General features: G+C 37.0%; 1 protein-coding gene across 3 annotated transcripts in view; it reads right to left on the bottom strand.

The window, feature by feature from the left end:
• LOC138047017 (synaptic vesicle 2-related protein-like) overlaps positions 1-10,000 on the bottom strand; it is a 33,445-nt gene that overhangs the window by 15,151 nt on the left and 8,294 nt on the right. For all 3 annotated transcript variants that reach the window (XM_068893680.1, XM_068893679.1, XM_068893681.1), the window contains 6 exons: positions 9,645-9,716; positions 7,164-7,288; positions 6,202-6,265; positions 4,712-4,837; positions 2,428-2,556; positions 1,831-1,907 (listed from right to left, as the gene is read on the bottom strand). In XM_068893680.1, coding sequence (XP_068749781.1) covers positions 1,831-1,907; positions 2,428-2,556; positions 4,712-4,837; positions 6,202-6,265; positions 7,164-7,288; positions 9,645-9,716 — 593 coding nt within the window. The remainder of the gene's footprint in view (positions 1-1,830; positions 1,908-2,427; positions 2,557-4,711; positions 4,838-6,201; positions 6,266-7,163; positions 7,289-9,644; positions 9,717-10,000) is intronic.

Consider the following 10,000-nt stretch of genomic DNA (forward strand, 5'->3'; position numbering starts at 1 on the left):
ATCTTGCCTTACAAAAAACATAACTTGTAGATTTAGCCAAGCCTACATGTAAATAACCCAAGCCTTACAATCAGTTCACCTGGCTTGAGCCTGCACTCTGTGATCCCATTCTCGGTTTTCACACGATGTCAAGACCGCCATGTTTGTGCCCCTAAACAAAGAAATGGCGGCCATATTTGTGTCCCCACTAAATCCTCCGGGAATTGAACTTTACTATTATACGAACGTTTTCTTTTGTTTTCATCGCAAAACATGGCTGTTGATCATGTGAGTGAAAACCAACAATTGAAAACCAGTACCTGGTCAGCGGTCAAAAACAGCTGACCTCGATGAGCTCTAAACTTGAGCTTGTCATATGGTCATGTGATACTGGTCAGCGGATACCTTGTTTTGACAAGTGTCAATTGACCATAACATGGATGTCCAATTGTATCAAAGAACTGATGCACACTGTAAACTAGCTGGAGTATGGCCACCATGTTGGGCACAAGTATACCAGTTGATTATTATTATTATTATTATTATTATTATTATTATTATTATTATTATTATTATTATTATTATTATTATTATTATTATTATTATTATTATAACCTCCTTACTAACCAAGCGTGAGGGCCTTACTAGGGAATATTGGGCCCAGGTCGTGGCTGTGCACGGACCATACAAAAACGACCAAGGCCAACATTCCCCAACACGGTCCTGAGCAAATGAGGTTAGTCAGTTGTTTATTATATGGCATTGTTTCTTTGAGTGTTTGGACAGTTCCGGTCGTTTCATTCACATCAACTTGCGGTGCAGTGTTAAAGATGAGAGGGAATTGTGATGACGAGAGCAATTTGCATCGCAGAAATGAGTCGAACGATTTATAACACAAGTTTTAAAAGATTTATGAGGTTCATTTTTTGCTTAAAGAAAATCTTTTCAAAGGCATGTAATGTTTAAAATTTCCATGTCAAAAGATTACGAATCATAAAATCAGTGGAGTTTGAAAATGTAGAGTTAACAACATAAGAAAAAATTGCCAACTTGTGAGTTGAAAGGAGAACAGTCGATCATCTTCAAATACCTCTGAAAACCAGATATTGTATTTGGTTCGTACTCTTCTCGATTTTATGAGCGGATATTTATAAAAAGACTTGCACAGGAGGAGATCTAGGTTGGCCGCAGGTAAGCTTTCCACATTTTCCTTCATGTTGGCCAATTGTTTTCATGTAACAGCAGAGTGTTCCTATCAGTGCATTGTTGTTTTCTTGGTGGTGTTGGTATTTTTTCTGCTGATTAAAAAATAATCATTTTTTTACTGGCTTTCGCTGGCCTCTTCACTCTTCTCATTTTGACCTGGATAGTAAAATTTGCTTGGTGAATGTTCGTAATCTTTGTCTTCCATCAGCGAACTTTGAACCTTTATATGTAAAACTAAATTCCATTTGCTATATTTGTACTGCTGTGATGAAAAAATTAAATTCCTCTTTTTATAAACTATTTTTGTGTTTCGCTCAACTTCAATTTCCTGGGAGAGAGAAAAATACGGAAACAGACCGTAATGGTCTGTACTGTAAAATCCCAACTGAAAACCAGCCAATCAGAGTCCTTCATTTAGCCATTAGAATATTATTAATTGTTAGGTGACTTCATCGTTGTGCATACACGCCCACAAGCAATACTGCTAGCCATGATTACCATGAGAAAAGCCGTAATTCATGGGTTCCTAAGAATATGGTGCTTCCCTTGGCAGCCCTCTGGGCTGGATGAGCTCTGCTAAAAGTATTTATTGGTAACAGTAACTTTCTGTGAATCTAGACGGGGTATGATCTGATGTTTACTTACAAGATTAACCAAAGAAGTAGTGTTGTTAACCTATATTCTTCATTGAACAAAACAAAGATGTTTCCATGTCCTACATTCTGCATAGAAATGGAAAGTGAGTTCGTAAAAATACAACAACGTCAAAACCTGAATCAACAAATTCATTAAACAACAAGATGCAAAAATTAAATTTCTATTACAATCAATGGCATTTTCAATCTCTATCAATTTAAAACTAAGCTGAAAGGAACAACTGCATTAATTAATAACAACATCCAAGATGTGTGCAATGTTACTTTGTTGTTGCTCCCCCTCAGTGAGGGGGTTGGGGGGAATCACTAAAAAATTTGGGTCCATATTGGGGATAGACAATAATTATATTCCCTCACACCTGTTCACAATTTTTCTGTGAGGATGTTGCCATGAGAGGAAATTGAAACTAAATCCTACATGACAAACAGTGCTTAAGTTATGGTATCACTTGAAGAAAATAAAAAAACAAAATTAAATTTTTAGTCCCAGAATTTCTTTTTACAGAACTTAGCAAACTCAAGATTCAAGTGTCATATTTTAAAGGTATTATAAATAGTTCGAAGCGTTCATCAGTACTTTCAATACCTTTGCCTCATTTTTTAGAGTTCCTTGAGGAAATTTTGCTTTATTTATTTTAGCCATGCGTTGAAGCTCAGCCAAGCCTTTCTCCCTTTCTCCAACAGCAATGAGATAACGAGGAGACTCTGGCAACCACTAGAAAAGGACAGAACATGAAGTAAAAGTGAAGAACAGTTCCCAAAAGATATTGCCGGCTGTTGGCCGATTGTTGGTATGTATAGTCAGGAGATGGAGTACCTACCGTAAATGCACCTAGTTTACAATTCAACGAGGATCAAGTTGATAGGTATGAACGGTACAATAGACAGATTTCTATTATTTTACTGTTTTCAATTGAAAAAGATTTTACTCTATTTTCAGACAATTTTTGGTCTTCTTAACACTGTCGGCGACTGTTGGTAATTTGTCGGTAACCTATTGGCTGATCGTTGACTGACAGCTGAAAATGGGAGCCATTGTTCACTATTACCGAACATGACACATAAGGGTGATAATGGCTAATAAATAATATTGTATGTATTTTGAGCAATTAGATCAACTGATATTTTAAGGAAGCTCAAATTAAAAGGCTTTAAATTAAAGAAACTACATATTAATTAATTTAAAAGTAGCTTATTTGGGTAATGATAGAATATACAGTAGGTAGGATATATGTAGGATCCCTATACCAACATGAAATTTTAGGACAGTCAAACAAAGCAAGAATCATAGATTTAAAGCATTTTGCCACATTTTAATAAAAAAACCTAACACCAAAGCAACACAATAAGGTAGCCTACTAGTCCATCAAAATCTACTTTTCTTGCCTCACAGTGAATTTAAAGTCTCTTGTAAGACACTATATAAAGATTACGGGCAAATGTTCAGTTTATTTCAGTTTGACCAAAAGAAAGGAAAACTGATTGGCAATTCTTTCTTCTGGTCATCAAATTTTTGAAGGAAACAAGAGCTGCAAGCAAGTGTCAAATTGAAAAGAGTGCATTTACCAATCAGAATTTTAAAAATGATATTATTAATCTACATGCAAAAAAGTGATGTTTTGTCTTTACCAGTTTTTTACCATGATAATGGCTATATAGCACATCCGATCAGAATGCAATGCCCAATAGCGGAGTACTGTTGCTTCCAGCTGGTGATAGTCTCAAAATGAAGGCAATTTAGTTTGATAATCTAACAACCTGCAAGCCATGGCCAACATGACCTATCAAAATTGCTATTAATTTTACCATTTATCTTTTAACTCTTTGGTTTATTAACTTTAATAAATATAAACACAAATATACCTTTATATAGGGGTACTCCCTTGTAAGGGCTAAATGGGGATGTGTGGCCAGCCAGGGTATGTTTTTCGGGATTTTTGCCTTAAAGAGGGTATTGAATTTGCCATTTTTTGTCTTAATCAGGGTATCCTTTATCAATTTTTGTCTTAAACTGGGTTAAATGTCTTAAACAGGGTATCAAAAATCGGAATTCTGTCTTAAAATGGGTAGGAAAATCAGCAATATTTGTCTTAAACAAATACATTAAGTACCCCCCCCCCCCCGGGGATTAGGCATTACGGCCCCCAAAGTATTTCTAAGGGGCCACTAAGGTCAGAAACTAAAGCAACAATAGTTGCTGTTACATACACTCAGAGATGCCATCCTCTCGACAAATCTGGAGATTTTTTCCATCCGGACTCCCCCTCCCCCAAAAATGCACTCACCCACCGACCAAAAAAAATTTTCATCCAAATCAAAGGGGTGGTATTGCGTGGCTCATTTGTGGGAAAACAGGGCACTTATGTCAAGAATTTTTACTGGTTAAAATTAATGGAGATCCAATCAGACATCGTTTATTATAATTATGGCTGCGATAACTAACAAAGATAAAGAAAGCCATTTTGCTTAGTTTCTGTCAACTTGCATTTGAAACTCAGATGAAAAAATGCAATAAGTAACAGTGAAATGAAAAAAATCACAATCCTTTTAACTTGGGGATGCAATTTGAGCCTACAGTGGAGAAAAGTCTTTAAAAGGTTCAAAATTGTTTTATCCAGGAGATTTGATGACCCGTTTCGGAGAATGGGAGATTCGTTCCACATCCAGGAGACTCAGAGACAATGTGGGAGAGTTGGCATAATTCTACAGAGGAACACAAACACATAATTATGTACTCCTGAAAAGTCCCCCGATTTCAGTTTCCTGTCCTAGGGTCCAGCCCCGAATAAGCAAGGGATCACTACAGCTCCTAAAATCAAAAGAAACTGTACTGTTTGCATTCTCTTTTCAAATAAATAGCCATTCCTTACCCTACATAAAATGATAAATATAACAACTGGTAAAGTGGCAAGTGCAGTCAACCATCTCCATCCAAGTGTTGGCATCACAAGAAGAGCCATACATACTAGGAACGTTGAACCAAGTGCCCAGAAAAACTGAAAAAAAAATTAAATCCCTTTAACAATCATTCAAAAAATAATATAATTTTGGTTTGATTTTGCTGGCTTCTTAAAGAGTTTGCTTAAAACATAGGAAATAATGACCCTTATAGAAAACTAATTACAGTATTTCATTATTGCTGTCATGTACGACAAGACCAACCAGAGCCTCCCAGTTGCTGATATTTTAATGTACTCAATGTGATTCGTGTCAATCCTTTTGTATACGGGAAATGGCCATGTTATCTTTACCAGTCCATTATTATTAACCCACTGACGCCTGGACGTGAGCCTTAACAGATTTTACTCTAACGCAAGATGATTTAACTCATCAACTGGGGGGGTCCTAGGGCCCTTGACGGGTCCATGGGTTAATCAGTAAAATACTAGTATTACATGTATGTCCCCACCATTACCCTAGTCAACCCCCCCCCCCCCCCCCCGTTAATTAACCAAATGACTCCTGAGAGTGAGACTAAACAGATTTTACTCTGTCTAATGCCAGATGATTAAATTACTCATCAACTGGAAGCATCCTAGGGCACCTGAGAAGCCAGTGAGTTAATCAAACAGTAAGTTTTGGCATGTTGATACACAAAGAGTATGCCAGTTGTTTACAATAACTACTAAAACTTTTACTATTCTCAACTGGATAATTCCATTAGTTAAGCAAAGAACACCCCCAAATAGATTTGTGTTATGGGTTGGTCAAAAGAAACAAAAACAGAACCATCCTCATCATTATCACCCCACTCGACCACAGTTGATCTTGAGCACACTTTTCCCACTTTTTCATGTCTGTGGTTTCTCATCTTTTCTGAAATTGTCAAACACTCACTCCATGTATACAACGCTGTCTTAAACCTCTCAGTCCTGAGAAAGAGACTATCTACCGCCAGACAATTTTACTCTTTAAAGGGAGACACTTCAGGGATGAATGGGTTAATAACTGCATGAGTCAGATATAATGAGTCAGGGTGGTTAAGTGGTTAATTCAACCTCCCACCTCTGTGACCCAGGTTCTACCCTGGCCTTGAGGTCTTATGTGGGCTGAGTTTCAGTCAATCTAAATCTGACTCAGAGGCTTTTTCTCCGGGTACTCCGGTTTTTCTCCCTCATCAAAATCGACTCTAGATCATTAACATCCGGGTGGATACCCTTGTATAGGGATAACCTCTGGTATCTCTCCCTTTCATTGTACTGAATGAATAAAGTTGGTATTATTATTATTATTATTATTAGTAGTAGTAGTAGTAGTAGTAGTAGTAGTAGTAGTAGTAGTAGTAGTAGTAGTAGTAGTATGCTTGATTCAGTATGCATACATTTAGATGTATCTAAATACTAAAAATAAGAACACTTACCGCAAGACACAATATGATATATGATCTCATATGAACCGGTAAAAATTCAATCAAGAGAGTATACCTGTAAAAAAAGTTAACTCTTGTCACAGAATGGTGAAAATAATTACATGGCATCTTGTACTTTGTACATGTAATGATAACACAGTTTTTTTTTTTTTCATTTTTAAAAGTAAAATTTCAACAGACCTTTTATTAAAAACAATGGTTATTACTAATAACTACAGCAAAACTTATACAGTCATACAAAAATTCAGCCAAGACTAGTGTTCTTGACTTACGCCTCTTCAACTGTAATGTTCAGAGCTATGCATTTAAACAGCAAGACTATGGATCGTTTTCACGTGACGTCATCATTTTCTAAAATCCAAAACAAAAGAGCCACGAAAGTTTTTATCCTCATCAGGATAAGAGGCAGTAAATTTGTATCCATTTGCAATTTTAAAGCTCAATAGCGTGCTTTGTTTGGAAACCAGAGCATTTTTAATTTCGGAGTTATAGCGGTGCGTGACACGAGGGCACGATCGAGTTTATTGAGAAATATATATTTATCTCATGGTTTTGAGCCTTTTTAGAATTGAAAGCATTAGGAAAAGTGCTTAGGTAAATAGCTGTTTGTTCAGTATAGTTGATCACTCGCCTAGATAGCCACAGTAAGTAACAGATGTTGACACTATTATTTTTCCGGCCACCATATTGGTGCACCACAGAGGTACACCAACATGGCGTTTTCATACTGGGCTCTGTAAATTTCTGCGAAACATTTTGACGAATATCTGAAGTTTGGGCAAACGCACAGGCCTAAAACTTGGAGAAGTGTCTTCTTCATTTATCTTCTACAACATCACGAATTCTTGACTTTTTCCACTGGATGGTTTTCGATTTATTTTTTTATTGCGTGACAGTGAAAACGAGATCAAGATCAACTCTGTTTATGGAATGGTGGTGATATTTACACTTACATGGATGGTATACCGCCAATACCAATTCCTACCAAGGAGCGTAACGCAATGATCCATACATAATGAGGTGAGAAGGAACTAAGGAAACCAAAATAACCTAGCCAGCTTGCACTTACAATAATCATCTAAAGGAGGCAACAAAAATTGAAACAGTCATGAATTACATTTATGGTTGGAGCTCAAAAATAATAAGCAATGCAGCTTTTGTACATTTTGCAACCATAATATTTCATTGTCTGCACCCCAAATATCATTAGCAATACAAACTGTATCGGTTGTGTGGAGTGATATTAAAGGTAATGCCTTCAAGGAACAATTATTTGTACTTAATATTGACTGAGTAGGAGAGCCAGAAGAGAAAATATCTGGCTCAAGGTCATAACATATGCACTGAGAGCAGTGTGCCCTAACTGAGAGTTGTCTCTTCCCATTTGAACTGACCTAACCAGATCAGTAAGTGCTTTATAATAATAATTATGACCTAACAAAGTTTTGAATATGTTGTGTATTGGTTTTCTTCAGGATGTTCTCTTGTATGTGACTGGTGATGAATAAAATATTATCTTTTAGTTAGTTATGTAATCAAAGGTTTACGGTAACAAATCTGATCCAACCATCATACGCATTGGCCAATTTGTCAGGCGGGCTAACATTTCACCGACACACTGCCCACGCGTCAGCCAATACTCTACCAACTTTGCCGGAGACAGAGAATTCAACCAGCTGTTGGACGATATTGCCGAATAGTTTCCAGTGCAGCAACAGACGGGCTGCAGAGAGGGAGGAACTGGGGGAATTTTTTTTCTTCCATGTTGTTTTCTCCTAAATCTCTCCCCCTTCCCTCACTCTTCCGTGATCCATACCAAAACCTAGCCCTCCACTTTCAAACATACTGCGCAGCCCCTGACAGAACTAATTAACAAAAGAGTACCCCCCACATAATTATATTAAAGTCATTAATGTTGCATTTCCCGTATCTATTTAGAATATGATGACTGCAATTATGAAAGACGACAAAAAAAGAACCATACAACACGCATTTGGCATAAAGGGGGAACACCGACCATGCCGCTTTCGGCATGACAGATGACTTCCTAGCATGAATAAAGCCTAATCTCCCCAGTGCTCTTGCAGACTGTACTGGATTGGACAAGTTTTAGGCAGGTAAAAGCCATTTTGACAATCTAAAAACCTAGCTCTCCACTGCACTACAAAGCTAAACCTCCAGAAATGGAAAGAGCGTAGGTGGTAAAAATAGCTCTAATCTCCTTATCTCCCCAGCACTCATAGCCGACTCTGCCAGCGATTAACAAGACATTTTATAGCGATTCCTGTTTTAGCCAAGACAAACAATTGAGAGATATGTTGCAGTACATGGGTTAGATACAGTTTAGTTATTGTATTGGCCATGTTATAAATGTGCATTCAAGAGATGAGGAATGGGCATTCACGTCTCGTACGCGTTATGTATTGTTCACAAACTATAATGGGTCAAAGGAATGACAACCAAACATGTCACGCTCCATTGACCTTTTACACAGTTATTGTAAAACTTTAATGACCAATAAAGTGTTTGAACTGCAACTGCAATAAAAACTGCAATATTAAGGAACAGGCAACTAGACAATAATTATTCAAAATTTTGAAAATTGGACTGGAATGCTCATTAGAAAAAGTCTTAATCTGGATTGCTTGCTTTTGCAATGTACAGTGTAACCAGAGGTTGGATAGTGGAAGAATAGGTATTAACCCAGGAAGTTAAACCATAAAATAAAAGGATTATGAAGGCATAATATTACCGGAATGTTCAAGTTGACTAAATAGCAAAGTTCAGAGAGAATGCCAATGCTTCTCTTGATCTTTTTACCAAGAATATAACTTACTTGACTTCTCCATGACAAAGTATTGCTAAATATTTAATTGAGAACTCTTGGTTTAGGTTAATGCCATGAAAGGCATGACGAAATGACAACTGCTGGAGTATTAATAGGCACAGTTTTTCAGTCAGTGATTAAAGAAGGTTGAAAAGGTAAGTTTTAAACCATGCACAATGCCAACACAACACCACACCACCAACACGTAACCAACATATAACGGACCCAAGATGTGTATTTTGACAATTATTAGCCTTTGGTCACCTTGTCAGCCGACAGTCAACCAACAGTCAGCGGACGGCCGATGGCTGTTGGCCAACTGTCAGTCAACTGTTTTTCTGAAAATGTGTTACCGGTAACTTCACTCTTGATTTAATAAGGCAGTAAAATGTTTGAAAACAACTCTTCATCATAACAATATTTATTTACTTTCTAACAGTCTACAGTATAAACGAAGGTCTTACACAATAATTATCTTTTTATAGTAATTATAGTAACTGTTGTTATGCAGCTCCCCCCAGTTTCAAGCACAGCTACATGTAACTCGCTCACCAGTTTCAAAGGGTATTCGGGAGAGCGATAGAACATTTCAATTGATGTAACTTACACTTTTTCTTCCTAAATTGTCAGACAGCCAACCCCATAAAGGACCACCAACAGCCATACCAACAAAGACAATCTGTTAACAACAAAATGAACCAGAAAATGGTAACAGATTAAGAGTCAGGAGGCTCCAAAATTAAAAATTTAATGATCTGACAGGAGATTGTCAGAAACAAAACACAAAATAACTAGTGCAAAGCGCAGTAATGGTGCAATGGCCAGAGTGCTAAGCTTCTACCATTTATCAAATTACTGTATCATAGTGTTTAACAATAATAATTATTGTTAGCCAAAGGTGGAGTGAATATCGGTGAATAAAAACCGAGATGAAGTCAAAGCTTGGCTTTTTTTTCGCTGTTT

The sequence above is a fragment of the Montipora capricornis genome, chromosome 4 (genome assembly GCF_036669925.1).
Source record: "Montipora capricornis isolate CH-2021 chromosome 4, ASM3666992v2, whole genome shotgun sequence".
Taxonomy (NCBI): Eukaryota; Metazoa; Cnidaria; class Anthozoa; order Scleractinia; family Acroporidae; genus Montipora; species Montipora capricornis.